This window comes from Coniophora puteana (assembly GCF_000271625.1).
Source record: "Coniophora puteana RWD-64-598 SS2 unplaced genomic scaffold CONPUscaffold_4, whole genome shotgun sequence".
Lineage (NCBI taxonomy): Eukaryota > Fungi > Basidiomycota > Agaricomycetes > Boletales > Coniophoraceae > Coniophora > Coniophora puteana.
In genome coordinates this window covers 500,574-518,418 of record NW_006913056.1, presented here as the reverse complement: position 1 = coordinate 518,418, position 17,845 = coordinate 500,574, and the positions used below count along the sequence as shown (strand labels likewise).

The window sequence follows — 17,845 nt, the reverse complement described above, 5'->3', positions numbered from 1 at the left end:
GAGATCAATGCCAAGTTTGGTGATGATGTTGCCGTTCAACTAACCACCGATTCAGACAAATTCCAGTCACCGGTTGGTGACGGGTCTGTCAAAACTGAAGTTGTACAGGTAGAAAGCTTTGACCGAGCTTTACCGTAAAATACATCCTCGACCGACTATCCACTTGTAACCTCGGCTCATTCCTTTTGCTCGTACGTTAACATCTATGCAATTTCCGGTATGTCATAGTCCTTGATTGTTTTTCTCGCAACATTCTTGTCAGGACACTAGTTACAGTCTCACGCAGAAGCACCCAGCGTTCAAGGCCAAACTATTTTTGTTTCAGAAGAGTTTACGTTGGCGTGATGCCCCACAATCTGCGGAGTCGACAAGGTAGTCATTGACGGAGGGCCGCATGTCACGATGGTGGTGCCTTCCTCCTACCTTGGATGGTCATGACCGTCTTCAACTCAATGGTGGCCCTCCTCAGCTGACATCCTTCGTGGCCAAGGTTGCCGCTCCACAAAACTGGCTCGCTAGCGCTCGAAACCCACAAGGACGCTCTTCGCTCTCGAGTACTAGCGTAGACGTTTATCATGGCTCACCACTACTCCGCATTCAACATACGCATCATCTTCTTCCTTACCCTCGGAAGCCTCACGTATGGGTATGCATTCAGTGTCATCTCTAATACGCTCGGCGAGCCTGGCTTCCTCGCCTTCTTTGGTCTCGACGACGATCCGGCCCGGGCGAACGCCATCGAGGGTGCAGTCAACGGCATATTCTCAGCAGGGGGTGTGTTCGGCGCACTTACGGTCGCCTTCATGTGCGACAGGTATGGAAGGAAAGCGACGATGAATACGGCGGCGCTCGTTTCTGCCGTTGGAGGAGCGTTGCAGGCTGGTTCGGTCGACATAGCTATGTTCTTGGTAGCGAGGTTTATCACGGGTGTGGGCATCGGGATGATGGTGGTCCTCATACCAATTTATCAAGCTGAGATATCCCCTCCGGCTTCGCGGGGCTTGTTAGTTGGCCAGCACGGTATGTAAAAACAGAACGAAAGCTGGCTTGTGAATCTGACGGGGTCGACGTGCAGGAGCTTGGATTGTGGCAGGCTACGCAATCGCTTCATGGGTTTGCGTCGGTACATATTATTCTTCAAATGCCAGCTTCCAATGGCGCTTTCCCCTGGCTTTGCAGTGTGTCGCTCCTCTGTTTCTTCTCGGGTGCAGCCCGTGGATACCAGAGTCACCGAGATGGCGTGAGTCGCTTACCTTGAGATATCCTACGTATCAGTGTGTAGCTGACATGCAATAGTTCTCATGAAGGGCCGTTCTGACGAGAGCTGGATAATCGTTGCAAAACTTCATATCGATAACAGGGACCTTCTGGATGTGCATGAATCCTCATTTGCGAAACAAGAGTTCCATCAAATGCAGAAGCAAGTCGAGATGGACTCGCGAGCATGGCGAGCTGGCGGCGGGATGCGACAAACATACGCCCGGGCGTCGTTTCGCAAGCGGTTCCTCATTGGCTTCTTTACTCAGTACTCGGCACAGGCCACAGGTGCCATGGTCGTAAATAGTACGCCCCTTGACCTTTCCCTTGCTCCAATGAGGCTCAATATTTCATTTCCTTGTATTAAGACTACATCATCAAACTGTATGAAGATCTTGGGCTAACCGGCGGGATGACTCTCATCCTTGGTGCTCTTTACGTGACCGTCGCCACAGCGGCAAACTTCTTGGCGTCATTCATCATGGACTACGTGGGACGCGTCCGCCTACTTAGTAAGTCGTAGGATTGTCATCAGGATTCAGGTTCCCGTGGCTGACTTGTGGTCCCTCACGTCAGTCATCGGTCTCACAGGGTGCATGGTCTCCTTGAGCCTTCTATCTGCGATGGAGGCACAGTTTGCGGGCACAACAAACCGGGTAGGAAACTCTTTAGGCGTCCTCTTTGTTTTCACCTTCATATTCTTTTACGCCGGAGGCATCGACGCAACGTCCTACGTCTATTGCTCCGAGATTTTTCCGACCCATGTACGCTCTCAGGGGATGGCGTTTTCGCTGATCGGCACCTTCCTCTCAACAATCGTGTTCCTAGAGGCAGGCCCAACGGCACTTGCGAACATCCAATGGAGGTACTACATCATGTTCATTTGTCTGACACTGCTGGACATAATCATTATATGGACATATTTCCCCGAGGTATGTCAGTTGGTACTTATGGCTGAAGAGTGCCGGAACCATGAGGCTGACGCTTCTCCAGACGAAGGGTTTGTCACTGGAGGAAATCAATGCACGTTTTGGTGATGAAGTGGCGGTACACTTCTCCGGACCGGATGCTGAGAAGCCGGGGCATTCAACAATACCGCCAACACCACCTGAGGAGCTGAAAATGGATGTACAACACCAGGAGAGCGCTCCATAGTTGACTATACACGAGTGATTGCATGTTCGTCTTCAATTACTTGCGACATTCATTATCGCCATAACGTACACTAGTCCAAATTCTGCCTGAATCTGAGGGACATCCTTGAACGTCTGGTTTCCTGGCCTGGGAATAGCGCCGAAAACCAAACCACCTCACACAGCGGTAGAAACTCTCACGGCCACGTTTGCATGAACATGCCGTGGCTCAGCGCTGCGCTCAGCGATGAGAGCAAGGTCGGTATCACAGCACGGTGAAAGCACAGAGTGTTGCCTGGGTATAGGGCATGAAAGTGATATCGGCAATGAGGACAAGGCGAGCCAAGCTGCCGTCTGAATCTGCTAATTTAGGGAATAAAAATGTTTGATGAGCAGATGAACCTCGAAGCCGTCAGTTTGAACCTCGCAGTTTAACGATCCTGGGCCTGAAACCTATTCAGCCGAGTTTTGATCGGAGACCCGTGGCACTTAAGTATGTACCAGTGTACCACCATGATGGTAATACAATGTCACACGCGATGGATGGAATTACTGTATGCTGGCCTGAGCATGCACTCGCTGACACAATCCCTTCAAAGTTCAAACGCAAAGCATCCCCTCACCTGTAGTAAGAGGTGCGGTATGTTCTCGATGTCGCACATTTGATAGGAAGCTTGGCTTTCATATGCTGATTTCCAGCAGCATGATGAAACTTCAGGACCTGAGGGTCGTCGGACGAGTTCAAATTGCACCATTGCACCGCGCGCATTGCAATTGGATTGATCCTTCGACAGGGGCTAATAATTTTCCGCGATTTTTCCGACCTCCCATATCCTCCACCCTGTTGACACGGAAGTACACTGGCATGAGCCTTCCATTCTCTTCAAGGCAGCATTTACCAATTCATTCCATCAGATGACTCGACGAAACACGTAAATGCCCAGACTTCGTATTTAGAGCTCTTAGCCCGGGTGAGTCCGAGTCCCTCTTCGTTTCTTTCCCCCATCATGGCCACGCGCACTACCACTATAGCGACTGCACTGCCGCCAGCTGAGGAGATCGAGCTCAGCGCTATCAGAGCGGTCGGTAAGCGGGATTCTGATAGTGTGTCCAGGATTTCTGTGTCGGCTATGGAGGCCCCGCCGGGCGGGGAAGCAGACAGCAAAAGATCGAAAGCTAGACTTTATCTACAGCTTGCAACACTCTACTGGACCATGTTCCTCTTAGGCTGGAACGATGGTACACAAGGTCCATTGCTGCCTCGCATTCAGAGCGATTACCGCGTATGATACTTAACCCTCTTTGTCTCCCTGTAGCATTAACCGTCCATCTAGGTGGGATTCATCCCCGTATCTCTTTTGTTCGTCTTCCAATGCCTGGTAAGTACTGGCACCTGGACTGCTAATTGCTGCTTCTAAGTTGAGACTTGGCCTCGTGCAGGGTAGCTTTATTGGTGCCATGATGAACGTCACTCTTGCACACCGAATTGGATTTGGAAAGGTATGCTAACGGCAATTATTTGAGCCTGCAGCCAACCCCACTGACAGGTTTCTAGATGATGGCAGCTGGTAAGATTCTATCGGGATGCCGCCTAATGACGGGTTTTAACGCGCTCTAGCATCCTTGGCTCAGCTACTTGCCTACAGTCTGCAGGCCGCCATGGTTCCCTTTCCAGCTTTCATTTTTGCTGCGTGTGTCAACGGCATTGGCATGGCCATTCAGGTAAAACACATAAACATTTTGTGCCGATAAAAGCTCAAAAATCGATGTATACAGGATGGGCAAGCAAACGGGTTTGTCGCCTCTTTGGAAAACAACTCCATCATGGGCTACCTGCATGCCGCTTACGGTGATTCTATCCCCGGGACATTCTGCCCTTCGCTAACCTGGGTTCGCAACAGGTGCTGGCGCTTTTGCTGCACCGCTCGTTGCGACGCAGTTCTCACAACTTCCCCGCTGGTCGTTGTTCTACCTGATTTCTCTAGGTATCTCCGTTGCGAACACCTTGCTCCTCAGCTATACATTCCGCTTTAAGAGCCTGGAAAGTAAGTGCTTATGCCTTCTCCTATTGGTCAAAGGTGCTCACTTCTACAGGCTGTCTAGCGGATGTCGGTCGCGAATCAGGCGAGCAGGACACCACTGAAACGGCCCATTTCAAACAAATTATGAAGAACAAGACCGTCCATCTCTTGGGAATCTTCATCTTGCTCTATGTCGGCGTCGAAGTTACTCTGGGAGGTGAGCGGTTCTAATAAAACAGAGGCGGGATGACGTAGCTAACGTCTTTCTGCAGGCTGGATTGTGACCTTCATGATTGACGTCCGCGGTGGCGGCTCGTCCGCTGGTTATGTTTCCTCTGGGTTCTGGGGCGGTGCGTTATTTTTCTTACTAAAATTGTTATTGTTTTGAAATAGTGGCTGTTAGGATTAATGGTCGGTCGTGTCATCCTCCTCTGGCTCAATAAGAAGGTACGCTTGCTTGCAAGTCATCGCCTTGGTTCACTATCAACTAAGGCATTATGAATCTTAGCTGGGCGAGTACCGGGCACTACTACTTTACTCGTTCGTGGCAATTGGGTATGCGAGGATGCTCTAGTAACAAAGCATGGGATCCCTAACCTCATACCGTCTCAGACTGCAGCTCGTCGTGTGGCTCGTCCCGTCCTTGATCGCCGGTGCGGTGGCGGTTTCTTTTATTGGCGTCCTCCTCGGGCCTACCTATCCTCTTGCGATGAACCACGCAGGGCGCGTCTTGCCTCGCTGGATCCTGACCGGGTCAATTGGCTGGATTGGCGCGGTCGGGACAGCCGGCGCTGCGTTCTTCCCCTTCTTGACCGGTATTCTTGCGTCGAAGGAAGGTATCAAGGTGCTTCAACCGCTGTACGTCCCAGCCATTGGCTTGTGCTTACTAGGGTCCCCTCAAACGATACTCATGTCTACTTTCCCCAACCAGTGTCGTAGGAATGATCTCAGCGATGGCTATCGTTTGGGCAATTATTCCACGGGGTCGTCAACGCCCCGAATGAGTAAGACGTAGCTAACGACAACGGGCGAGTCCATTAGTAGATGCGTAGAGTCTGGTGGATGTATGTGTGCTGAGTATGATGGACATGGTATGCTACAGGCAATGCGACAAAAATGCGATTAATAATGCCAAGAAAATTATGCAAATGGTTGTAACCAATAAAATCATGCAAAAGACTTCAATCCTCTTCCTCTTTTCGCCTTCGCCTTTAGGTTAGCGCCAGCCTTTTTCGATGCAGGTATGTAGGAGGTATTTGCGTCGGAGTTATCGGAGTCATCATCACTAGACGAATCGTCATCCTCCTCCCAAGCGGTCTTCCGAAGAGTTGACTGGTTCAGCTTGGAAGTAGTCATCGGTGGAGTGGAAGAATAGAGGCCGGCAAAGCTAGGTGCTTCCCGGGCTAGCTCAGATAGTCGGCGATATGGACCTTTCGGTGGCTTCGGCCTCAATTTAACTGGCGGCACCGTAGACGCTTTACTACCCTCTGCCTCGTCAGAACCTATGGCCTGTTCCTGCTCCTGAGCGCTCATCCCGTTTACCTGAGAGTAGGGATAAACAGGATTTTGAGATAGCATGAAAAGAGGATTTGATCGTCCTTCTTGGGTCGAAGGTCGTGTTTCGGGACTAGAGCGCAGTTCGTCGTGGTGGACAGATGGTGACGATGGTTCAGCCTCAGCCATAGTCTCCCATTTCGCGAGTGATTGGGGTTGAGAAGACTGAGTCGTCTTAGGGGTCGCGGCGGGCGACAAAGATTTAGCGCCTTGTGATGATGCGACTTGGCTCCTTGACGAGGCGCGTGTCCGCCTGGGCGACGCAGTGGGATGCTTTGCAGCACCTTGAGAACGAGTCATTCGTGCATTGGGGGGCGCTTTTGGTGTCGCGAAGTCCAAAGGAAGGGGCTGACTAGCCAGGACGGGGTACTCGTAATTTTCATCAGGGATTTTGCCGTCACGAGTTTTCAGTCGCTGACTGAGCCGTGACGAAGACGGGGGTATTGAAACCTGAGATGAAGGGGCTAGTTTGGATTGAGTGGGTGGGACGTCCTCAATAGGGTCTGACTGGGAAGCGGACACCCCGCCATGTCCATCAGTTTCGATAGAATCGTGTTCCTGATCGTCCGCAGCTTTCTCTCCGGAGGCCTCATCCTCTTCTTCCTCTGCCTGCGCCCCCTCCGCCTCTCCTGGAGCACCTTCTCTTGGTGGTACTGGCGTCTTTTCGGTGTCGTCTTGCGCTTCTTCGACCAGCTTCTCTGGCGTCGACTGTCCTTCTCTCAGATGTGCCCTCGCAAGCGCGGCAAGGGCAACGTGGGGTGCATTTACCTCTTCGCAGGGGGATGAAAATTTCCCTTGCTCTTTGGGTTCTTCGTTCGCAACTTCATCAACCGCAACTTCATCAACCGCGCCTTCATCAACCACATCTCCATCGACCGCACTTTCATCGACCGCATCTTCGCCACCCACATCTTGATCATCCGCATCTTCATGTACCGCATCCTCGCCGCCCACATCCTCGTCATCCGCATCTTCATCTACCGCGTTTTCACCGCCCGTGTCCTCATCATCCTGACAGTCCTGGTCTACTGCAGTACGCTTAGCGTCGGCGTCTGGTGAATATTCCTTGGTGGGAGTGGTGGTCGACGTGTTCAAAATAATTTCGACGTCTGCTGCGCTTGAGCGTTCGACAGCTGTGTCCTCTCCGCTGTCTCCAAGACGAGAACCGCCAATTCTGTTATCCGCGCTACCCGAAGTATCCGACTTGGACGACTCTTCCACAGCTTGAGGACATTCCTTGCGCTGGTTCGTCACTTGTTTAGCGGCGCTTACGACGGAAGGAATCCCAGATGGCACCCGGCCAACGTTCAAAGAGCCATCCTCCTCGTCTTGCTCTTCATCAGAAGACGCAGCGACGCTGTGTCCGCGCCCAAAAGCACGGTTAACTTTGACACCGTCGTCGTCATCATCGTCTTCCGGCTCCGAAGAAGTCTCATCCTCGTAGTCGCTTTTTATGGGACTGGGGCTCTTCGAGGGGATATCTTGAAGTGCGCTCCTTTGAGGAAGTGGGCCGCGCATGATAGACTCCAGATCAGCATCGAGGCCTAGTAAACTCGACCTCGCCAACGACTGAGACGATGGCTGAGGTGGTTCGTCGGCAGGCTCCGGTTCCTCATCAGAGCTTTCAGAGCTACTGCCCTCGCCTTGACCCTGAACTGGAACTTCCTGTATACGCGCCCCTTGAGGGATAGATGGCGTCCATGGCGATGAGACAATGCTGGCGTCACGAAGGGTCATAACCGTTCTCGGAGGAATGGCGATGGGATCACGTGGTTGGACGGGAACTTTTTTTGTAACGGACGTTATTGTTTCTAGATGAGCTTCCAAATCCTTAACCAGGGCAGCGTGATCTCTGGAAGAATCTGCCGTAAGTTCCGCGAGCCTGTTTTGGATAGAATCTGCGCCTGCTGTGACTACGGAGCAAGCAGCGGATGAATGGAGAGGTTGGGAGAGGCAGATAGGACACTGAGGTTCCTGGGCTGGTATCGTCTTCTTCTTACGCTTCTTGGGAGTCTTTAGAGCCGGTGGCGGCGAGGCAGGGGAAGACTCAGATCGGCCAGCAGGATTCGCGGAGGCAGACTGTGATGCCCCTCGAGAAACTTCGCCTGAGGTGATGTCTTCGGGACCCGCTCGTCTAGACGCTCGTCTTGGTTTCGAATGCGCGGATGCCGTAGGACCCTTTTCGTTGTCCCGGGAGCTCACGAGAAGCACCAAGCTCTCGGCAATGCGTGAGGCTATGGTATCAGCTTCAGCTTCAGCTCGAGGCGACGGTACGAGTGTAGGCTGAGTGGGGGCCAATTCCCCCGGTACTACGCAGTAAATATCAGGTGACGTGACGGGTATGTGATTTCCGCTAGAGGGCCCACCATCATCACTGTCAACTATATCTGTTGTGCGTTTTCGAGCTTTGGACTTGTCTGCCCTTATGTCAGCACGTCATCAAGTGTTAAGGTCACATTTAATACCCACTCGGTGCTTCGGAAGTTTCGGCGGCATCATTACCGACTTCGCTCCTCCGCCGTTTCTTCTTCGGTGCTGAAGATAGTAAATTACTTCCAGCAAAAAACGACAGCCGTCTCAACCTTACCGTTCTCAAGCTCGGAGGCCTCACTGACAGCAGGAAATTTGCTGCTTTCGGATTCATCGGCGCGCTTTTCAGTGCGTGGGTCTAAGGAAGAAACGAATTTTATTCAAAGGACAGCCTAGCACCATCGCCAAATTTACATACTGGTTTGTTCACCAGTTCCCTTGCGCTTTGATTTAGTAGCGGGCTCCGACGATGCTTCACGAAGTCAGCAGGCGAAGAAACCTATGATAGGGTTGACTCACGTTCAGCCGCGTCCTTGAACTTCTTCTTCACCTTGAGCCTCTTTTTGGGCTTGGCGCCATCTTCGACTGTAGCTGACTCAACCTTCTCTGGTGCTGGAGTTTGGTTATCCTCTGGGGTCTCAATGGTCTCTGGGGGAGGCTGAGGTTGAGAAGGAGATAGCTCCGCCTTCTTGTGCTTCTTAGCGCGTTTTTCAGTCGGAGGAAGAGGCTCTGTCGCGTTGTCGGGGAGCGGGGAAGAGGCCTTGGAGTTCGCCTCCGCCTGCCCAGCCTTTACCTTTTTAGTCTTCTTGGGTATCTTAGTAGCATTTCGTTCGGGAATAGAAGTGGCGCTTTCCTGTGGGAGAGCGGTCTCTGACGCTGGCGGAGTTGAGGGAGGGATGATAGGTTTAAGCTTCTTAGCCGCAGGTTCGCCCGCTTGTCCAAACGAAACCTTGCGCTTCTTCACCGTTGCCGAAGGCGTAGGAGGGATGACGGCGACTTCAACTTCAATGACAGGAACGTTATACGCAAGTGCACGGAGTGCGTCGAAATCATCGTCTATATGCGCCCCTGCGTGTCAGATGTTGGTCACGCGGAGATAGACATCGCGACGAACCATCCTCTAAGTCCAAGGTAATACTACCCCTGAGCTGCTTAAGCCTGATGTCTGTATCGTCAGAAAGCTCCAATTTCCGTCGAATCGCTTCCTTGGTCTCGGCCAACGACTTCTCTGTATATCAAGCTGAGTCTCGGAACTAAAGCAATAGCGGCATGGCCAACGTACCTTTGAAAAGCCTCTCGAACGTTCGGGTGCCAGTGTGGTAGGTTATTCGAGCTAACCTTCCAGGCCCGCTGTCCATTTCTTGACAGACAGGGACTCACGCCAAAAGAACTCGTGGCTGTTGGCGCTATGAAGCCAGTAGGAGCTGCAACAAACGTCGCGAGATTAACATTTCAATTTGCACACGGTCACGTGTAATTAGCCCCTGAGTCGGCCCGGGGAACCAGACTCAGAGCCGAACCTCCACCATCTCCACTGACAAAACTATGCATGTCCAGGTAGTACCGCATCTCTAATTGGTCTATATTTATGACAAGTGTCGTGTAACTACAAGCCTTCATATATCTATATATCACCCCATTTCGACTTGACTGCGACTCGACGCCTTGTCATACCCAAGTGTCGTACATCCATTAGGCCATTCTCGGCATGTTTCCTCCAGAAAAATTGGGCAGCGAGCGGGGGTCTCTTCATCCGAGTCGAAAGATAATACCTGTTGACGGTAGTCACAAATTATTATATCAAGGAGATTAGACGGACAAGTCTACCTAGCGCTACCTAACTTATGATGTAAATTACCGGAGACGTTTATTAGTCTCCTTTTTGCAGCTATTTTACACGTGTCGCTGAGCTCTTTTGACACTGTAGAAATTTAAATATTTATCCCTCACACAACAAACGCTATCAAGTGGTCCCCCGTACAAAAACTGTGGCTTCGCCATTAGTCATCAGTTAAACATGGTTCCGCCGGCTTGCTCTGCCGGCACTGAGAAAGTAGACTCGACCGTAAAAGGCTCAGGATCTCTGACGCACTTCAGCTTCAAAGCTGACAACTGTCTACCTGTCTTTTTCGATGTGATACTGGACATAGAATTTCATTTAAGCGTCACTGAATTGGCCTTACGATCCGCCCTACGCCAGAAAGTACACGTGTAAACTATGGTTTATGTCAAACGCGCGACTGAGAGTTACAAAAGACTCTCATTGAGTGCCAATGAGAAGCGAAGTATGGGGGTTCTTCTAAATAAAAGTCGCAACGTGATTTGTCTTCCAATGTATAATATGGCCCCGAGGACAGCGGCATCTTTTAGCGGTTTCCAAAAATCGAAGCCCCCATTTCAGATGCCTGACAGGAAAACAAATGTCTCGGCGTATCCAATGTGCGCCCTGACCAGCAGTATTTTGAAAAGATATATTCAGAGATAAAATGACCACTAAGAATACGGGAACAATTGGGCGCAGCATTTGGGGCCGTTCCGACTCGACGTTTCTCGCGACAGTTGTTGACCCCATTAGCACAAGGCGCAAGATCACTTACATTCCGATCTTTAGCTGACTTGCAGGGGTGACCGCGTCGAGGTGTAATCCTGAAGATTCATGGCCTCGAGCCTGAGACAAAGGGTATGGAATATGAGCCAACAGCTTGGCGAGGAGTATCGAATCACTCACAGGGGAAGGAATCTGTAAACCAAATCTACACGTTGACTAAATCCACCAAGACGACACCAACAAACTCGTAAGGCTGACTAGAGAACCATGCCGGCGTTTAAGGAGTCATTTGAAACCAAATGCTCATGAGACGTTGATATCCACGCTGATGCGGCCTGTTCTGACAGAAGAAGGGTTGATGATGAGCCGAGCAAGCTGGTAATTCAAGGAAAAGCTCCTCACCTTGGCTGCCCTCGCTAACTGATCGTCCTAAGGATAGGCAGTTTCTTGTTGTAGCGCTGCGGGAAGCGGTCTCGGCCTCAAGGCACTGATTTGAAGGCGAACCCCTTGACGTTTATTTCCGTTTGGGTAAGTGTTGACACGATGTGAATTGAAGAGGTTCTTGGGCGGTGAGCTGGGTACGAGTAGGCGTAGCGTATGTCCAAGTAGCGTGGTTGAGAGCTGCGGAATGGGTGCAGACACCTGCCAGCCTGTCGAAGGACGTAGTAAAAGAGGGACAGCATAGCAGCGAAGCCAAGGGTAAAGCACCCTCAGCTGGTCGTTCTAGAATCGGCGTCTGTTGGATAAAAGACGTTGGGGGACAAGGGAGGGTAGTGACATTCTTTAAGGGTGTACGTGGTCGAACGAAAATGCTAAGTGGTCCCCCAGGTGGATCTGAACAGTAGTCGGAGTTGCGGCAACAAGTGCTCCCGAAAAATGCACGTTTTTCAAGTCCGAAATATGCCCCCACATCTCCTGAGTCCCGAGGTCGTGTAGGTTTTAGTTCCTTGGCCTTCTCCTCGGGGATGGATCATTTTATTTCTTAGACTGTTCCACGAGGAACAGGCTAGAGTCCTCAGCCGATTGGCCGCGGCTGGAAGATGTTATCGGCTTGATGAGATTCGGAGAAGGGATCCGGTATCTCAGCGAGAGAATATGCACATGCTTGTCGCTGAGTCCCAAATGTTTATTTGGGTTTTTCAATCGATAAATCATGCACCAACACACAAATTGCGCCCGAATAGGATCAGCGTATTCGGAACGCTGGAAAAACTCATCATGAAAGGGTTGCAAGTTGCAACGATGAAATGTCCGCGCAAGGGCATGCCTCCCCCATAATGGTCACGGTGGCGCTTCTACAGCTTTCTCGAACTGCCTATAAATACGGAAGGTATTGTTCAGTCTTGAGCCTCACCGAAATCTTATCTACGCGTACCTTCATACCCAGATTGTCCTAAAACCTGGGCGTAACGGTGTCACCATCCTCTTGTCACTCTCTTACCAGTCGTCATCTGTGTTCACCAAAGAGCCCTCCTAGCCAATGCTCTCGAGGACAGAACGCAATTCTTGGTCGAATGACGGAGGTAAGGACTCCCTGGCATAGTCGAAGGGTTGATAAAGCTCGACGCTATGATATTGCTCCATGAACAACCAGGTCAATACATGATGCCGGAAAAACATGTCCCAGTTCCGCGGTGTATTTATGCGAAGGTGAGATTGGCCTATACAATTTCAGTCAATATCAGCACTCTTTCAACTCTGGTGGCCTGGCACTTATCCTTGGTCTGGGACTCTTCTGTCTCAATGGTAAAGCCCTGCTGACGAGATCACGTCCGAAAGTGTTATCGTAGTAGGACATACCATGAGAATGGAAGACGTCCAGCCCTTGGTAAGGTAGCTAGGACCACTAGAGAGCGATCTCCTACTCTGTACTTTGCCTAACGACAGTGAAATTCCTGCCAAGTCGTCAGCGCTACTCACAGTGACGTGATAGGTACGTGTACGATTCTGTTTCTTTGTTGCGCACTCTTCGAGCTTATGGAGGATGTTTTCAGATTCCAGGAGCTCGAGGTACGGAATGACCAAGGGCACCGTCCTCGGGTTCCATAGCCTCTCGAGCCTGCGACAGAACGCGTCGTGGGTCCACCAACGTGTACAGTTAGCGCGGCTTTACGTGATTTCCAGCGAGATCCGCAATATGTTACTGAATGCGGCTAAGAGTATTAACCGATCTACGACCCACCGGCAACCGCCGCGAACACTCAGTACTCACAGTGACATAGCGAACACGACAATGCGCGTATGTTGATGATCGATGATTTCTGTAGATGCCATGAGGCTCCTTCTGCATTGACGGAGTGCAGCTTGCGACTTCATGTCGTGGAAGGAGAAGCTTAAGGGAACACATCTTGGCCTATAATTAGGTACTTAGCTTGACGTTTTTTTTATCGTGCATCCTCCAAGTCAATATGTTATGGGCAGTACTGTTCTTCTTACTTTACGGTCACCGATGGCTACTGGACGCGTGCAGGGTGATAAACGATACCCTAGTAGCCGTTTCTGAATTATGTGTTTCTTATTTGTGCCTTCAGCACCCTGTTCTATCGACCAAAATACTTCCCATCCTTCGTTCGAGTACTTTGGGTGGTCTCCCTCTCTCTCCAAGTCTAATATCCATTCATGCGCGGTGAATCAACTTTTACGCCATTCCATGGGTAAAGACAACGAATAGAAACTCCGCAACAAATGTGGCCATTTGCATGCCAAATCTCGCCTACTAAGTCTAAAGTTCTAAGAGGGCCGGGGCAGTGGGCAGTAAGCGTGGAGGCAACATAAAAATTATTACTTTCCGTGGCAGTCTGATTGGCCGCGTCGTCCTTATCTGCGCTGCGCCTGAGGTCCGCTTGAATACCGAGAGGTCGGTAGCTCGGGGCTAGTCTGGGTTAGTCGGACACATGGGTCACAGACTCATCACAGCGCACGAACCATCCAAGCTCATCTGCCAAACTTTAAGCCCCGCGGTTCTCATTGAGGACGCTTCGATTCAAGCCTCGGGTAAAGTTTTGCTTTATAAAGTATTGCAGGACTAACCACATTGAAAGGGTGCCCTCTTGAACGGAAATTTAGTAACTTCGCAGTCGCCGAGCAGACGATGTTCCGCCGGGGTAATACAAGCAATATGCACTCCGTTAGTTTTCTCGCGACGGGTTATGGTAGTGAATGGTGTCGCGCCTCGTGCTTCTACGACCGTGATTCTCCACCCACACAAAGCACCAAAGCTCATTAGCATCGAATGACACAAGCCGCAGCAGAGCATGTCGGGATTGCATGATTCGTAGTTCGAGGGACTGAGACAGGTCCGGAAGTACATGGACTGTTCAACGGCTCGTAAAAGCCATCGCGTCGAGAGCATCTACCAGATCGACGGGGCATTCCGGCAGTCTAAACTTGCCCAATACAAAGCACGAATCCTCACCTGTTTGGGGCTACCGGAGAGCTTGAACGGCGCCCAGAACGCCAACAACGTTGAAGAGTCCGATCGACTCCTTCCCAGCCCCTGGTCCGGAATGGAAGGGGATGAAGAAATGTTCCGACCTATAACGGGGCCAAAGTGAATGCCTGACTTAGACAGTCCAGACCGCAACACTATTTGTTGAAAGACAATGTCTAGACCTTCAAATCCACGAATGCATGGGCTTCTCAAAGCTACGCCGAAGTGGGTAGGGGGTAACTCAAGGGAACCTTGCTTGGGAGGAGCATTGCATCAAGGTGTCCACACTCGGAGCGATCGACTCATGTTCAAACGCACAATAGCGAAAGAGTGGCGGAAGATAGATCCTCGACCTACCACAGCGGAAGGAAGGTCAAGGTCAGGTAAGGTTATGAGGAAGATACGGCTCGGAGATGCGAAGCACCGGCGTATCGCCCACACCCAGAAGCCTTTGTGGAGATTTCCGACGATTTAACGGAGGCGGGTGAGGCACAAGGCAAGATTAGACGGTCAATAGCTTGGCGATTGGAGGCTATTGCAAGTCGGTTTACGGTGCTGAGGTTGCGGGTCCCTCGAACGGAGTTTTAAACATGAACAAATATGCTTCTGCGTCCACACCGGAACCCCGACAAGCTGCTCGAGTTGCTCACTCGTGGACAGCCAAGAAATCGACTGCAGTTGAGAAGAAAGCGCTAATCAGGCACCACCATACCGGCATTTTGTTCACAAGGCCAACGCCACGTCCTGACACGTCCTTCGGTGGGATGTGGAGTTCTCGACACCTCTTCTCAAGATGTCTTCATTCATCCTCGCTCGAGGGGCATGGCCATCGTCGACTCTTCCCCGGAAAAAACCTTCTCCTGTGCTTCTGTCAATGGTGTTTCAACATTTGCATGTGTCAAAGACACGCCGTGGTTACTTCAAAGGGCTAAATGCACAAGGAGGAGCTTCATCATGGCGGAGGGGTGGATAGGTTCTGAATGGACATTGTTGGTAAGTCTCCTTTTTGCAAGGGAAGCAGTCTACGATGAACGATGGCGAACTGACCAGATATAACCCTCCTCACGATAGATCAGCGACAACCGTGCCACTACGAAAGGGGGATATAAAGGAGGTTCATGTTTGGGGCGAAACCATAGCTTCAAACCCCCGCGCAGATTCGGGCCCTGAGTGTTGGTCAGCACCTTTCCTTCTCATATGTACTGTCCCCAGTCGTTTCGCCCTTCAGGATGCGAGGCGACGTACATACCATGAGAATGGAAGGGTGGTTGACCACATACAGTGGTCTTCCACTCGCATGTCTCCATCCATTCATCTTGTCTCCCTGCTCGCGTCATCCTTCGCTCTTGATTAGAGTACTCACCTGATGATTCTTCACTATAGGTCTCGCATTATATCGACTATAAGTCATACCTCAAGATCGCTTCAAGAGTCGTAACGTCTTGGAAGAACCGAGTAAAATTACCCGAAGCTTCCGCAACCCAATGTCTTTTCCAAACCAGTGAGTAGGACATCGCCAGAGTACTGCGCCACCCCCGCGCTGATACCTGAGACAGCAGATAGTCTAAGCCGAGATTATTACTGGATGATATAGTGAAATGCAGACGGTGGGGGGAGATTGATGCTCACCAGTGTTCACGTCCCAAAAGTTCTGATGAGGTACGCCGCCTAGCTTCAGTACTTACCTCCGGATGCCTGACAACAATGCTTTAGTGAATGTTCTTCGGACTTGAGCCCACTTTCATTCTTCCCGTCGGAACTACATCTAAATGTGGCTTTATCATGACCGCGTCTTCGAGTCGTCGGATAGCCCTGGAATAGGTTACCGCTTGTACTGGAGGGATGGTGCACCAGCGAATAAACGACACTGACTCAAGTGGTCTGCCTGCTTGATGACGCCATGTTTTGCAACTCGCAAGGTCTCTTCAGAGAAACGCGGCTTTACCTCGACCACGGCTGCGTCATGGACCTAAAAGACTGATCTTGAGAGATTTTGACATGAAAGTTGGTCACTGACCTTTCCTTTTCTGGGCACGACCGAAGAGTACGCATGGGACAAGGAGAGCAGGTCAAACGCGCAAGTTCGAACGTGGAGCAAGTTAGGTTGTAACGTGAGCGCCTAAAGCTGTAGCTTCGTTAACAGGGCCGGTTAGCGCTCTACGTTTCCTGTGAGACGCAGTATCAAGGTCAGTCATCATGCATCAGTCATATACATGATAGATGGTCCTGCTCCTAAAACCTATTCCAGGTTTCAATCAAGAACCTCGTTTCAGCAGTCCAATCGTCCCTCGATTTCTCCGAAGGTATAGTGGTAACATCTTCGAGATGAATGCCGGTCACCCTATGCGTGTGTCATGTTTTCCCTTCAAATGCTGGTCACATTACTGACATGACCTATATAGACGGAGTGCATCGGTGCACCAGTCTAAATTCTGGAAAGATCGATTATACTCACGACAATAGATTTACCCGTGTATGCGCGTTGATGGTCAATTTTCGACCGCGTCGGCCGGAAGAATCGATGTTAATGTCAGGAGTATGAGCGCTTGTACGAGTGATAAGAACCGAAGACTGATCTGATTGATCATATATGATACAACTCGTGGTGAGTTTTATGTGGCTTCAGAAGGCTGATTAGTACTCACGCGCTGGATGGAAGTGATTAAGAATTACGGTAACGCCAAGCCTGAGTTCGGTGACCATGGTGAGCTCAAATATGAGGACAAAGCCTGCGAGGCTCGAAGATTTGGCCGTAGTGGGATGGCACGGTTCGTAGCTCCGGTGGTTCGACAAAAGGTACACGTATTTGCTCAGGCGTTTGAAGGTAGGTTGTACTGGTAGAGCTATAAAGGGAAGCCCATGGTCGAAGTCAAGCGGTACGACACACCTCGATTTCTTCCGTGTGACTGCTCTTCGCTTTCTCATGCTGTTCTCGCACCGCAGGCCACGCTGTCTTTCCTTTGTCTGCCCATTTCTCGCATCCAACGTCGGTTTATGATAGGAACTGAATCAAGATGGGAACGGTCAGAAGGAAATCACCGTAGTGGTGTCCACGTGCAGATGCGTCTGGTGCCGACGAAGTAATTTCCGCACCCTGGGTTACGCGTACGTGTCGTCTCTTCAAGCTCTCACATTTTACTCTAGCTTACTCCTGCTGCTCCTTGTCATCCTGCTTCGTGGTATTAACAGGACCTCTCCCTTCAAACTACGGTTAGATCAGTCACTCGATTCAACGGAATGAGTCATATCTCAAGTCCCGATTATGGACGGTCTTTCACCAAGGTAGCAACGTCCCCTGCGATGGGGAGCGGTAAAAGATGTAGACGAGAAGGACAAGCGGGTATAAAATTGAATGTCAGTGTCTGGGCTTGAGGGGGTTACGTTTGCGATGCACATCACTGTGAGTCCGATGCTTGCTTTGACATCCAGGACTTGGAACTCAGGATTTTCCAGTGTATGATACGCTCACATTGCGGGGAAATCTGGGAAATTAAAATAATCCAGAGTTCTAGTTGAGTCTCTTCGATCAAGATTCAAGAAGACTGCTGTCGGTGCTTCGCTCTAAGCGTCTTTCGACTCCGCGTCGCTGCGA

The 17,845-nt window shown here is 50.8% G+C and overlaps 2 protein-coding genes across 2 annotated transcripts; both read left to right on the top strand.

Annotated features, from left to right (window-relative positions):
- Positions 1-161: 161 nt before the first annotated feature.
- Positions 162-2,412, top strand: CONPUDRAFT_120823 (general substrate transporter; the record flags this gene model as incomplete). Its single annotated transcript, XM_007768519.1, has 7 exons — positions 162-217; positions 271-1,020; positions 1,076-1,240; positions 1,297-1,563; positions 1,626-1,769; positions 1,834-2,189; positions 2,251-2,412. The coding sequence occupies exons 2-7, from the start codon at positions 576-578 to the stop codon at positions 2,410-2,412; spliced, it is 1,539 nt and encodes a 512-aa protein (XP_007766709.1). The 5' UTR covers positions 162-217; positions 271-575.
- A 979-nt stretch (positions 2,413-3,391) lies between these two features.
- Positions 3,392-9,668, top strand: CONPUDRAFT_136006 (MFS general substrate transporter). Its single transcript, XM_007768518.1, has 20 exons — positions 3,392-3,673; positions 3,725-3,769; positions 3,831-3,890; positions 3,946-3,958; positions 4,009-4,112; positions 4,167-4,239; positions 4,292-4,435; positions 4,485-4,628; positions 4,684-4,761; positions 4,815-4,858; positions 4,920-4,966; positions 5,024-5,269; positions 5,343-8,274; positions 8,332-8,382; positions 8,435-8,500; positions 8,553-8,633; positions 8,694-8,747; positions 8,795-9,331; positions 9,390-9,505; positions 9,560-9,668. The coding sequence occupies exons 1-13, from the start codon at positions 3,398-3,400 to the stop codon at positions 5,413-5,415; spliced, it is 1,347 nt and encodes a 448-aa protein (XP_007766708.1). The 5' UTR covers positions 3,392-3,397; the 3' UTR covers positions 5,416-8,274; positions 8,332-8,382; positions 8,435-8,500; positions 8,553-8,633; positions 8,694-8,747; positions 8,795-9,331; positions 9,390-9,505; positions 9,560-9,668.
- Positions 9,669-17,845: the final 8,177 nt, after the last annotated feature.

Bases quoted from the DNA above. Each gene is read 5' to 3' on its own strand.
- CONPUDRAFT_136006 (XM_007768518.1), top strand. From the start codon at position 3,398: ATGGCCACGCGCACTACCACTATAGCGACTGCACTGCCGCCAGCTGAG. The intron at 4,240-4,291 runs GTGATTCTATCC...GGTTCGCAACAG, and splicing joins CTACCTGCATGCCGCTTACG to GTGCTGGCGCTTTTGCTGCA. The intron at 4,629-4,683 runs GTGAGCGGTTCT...GTCTTTCTGCAG, and splicing joins CGTCGAAGTTACTCTGGGAG to GCTGGATTGTGACCTTCATG.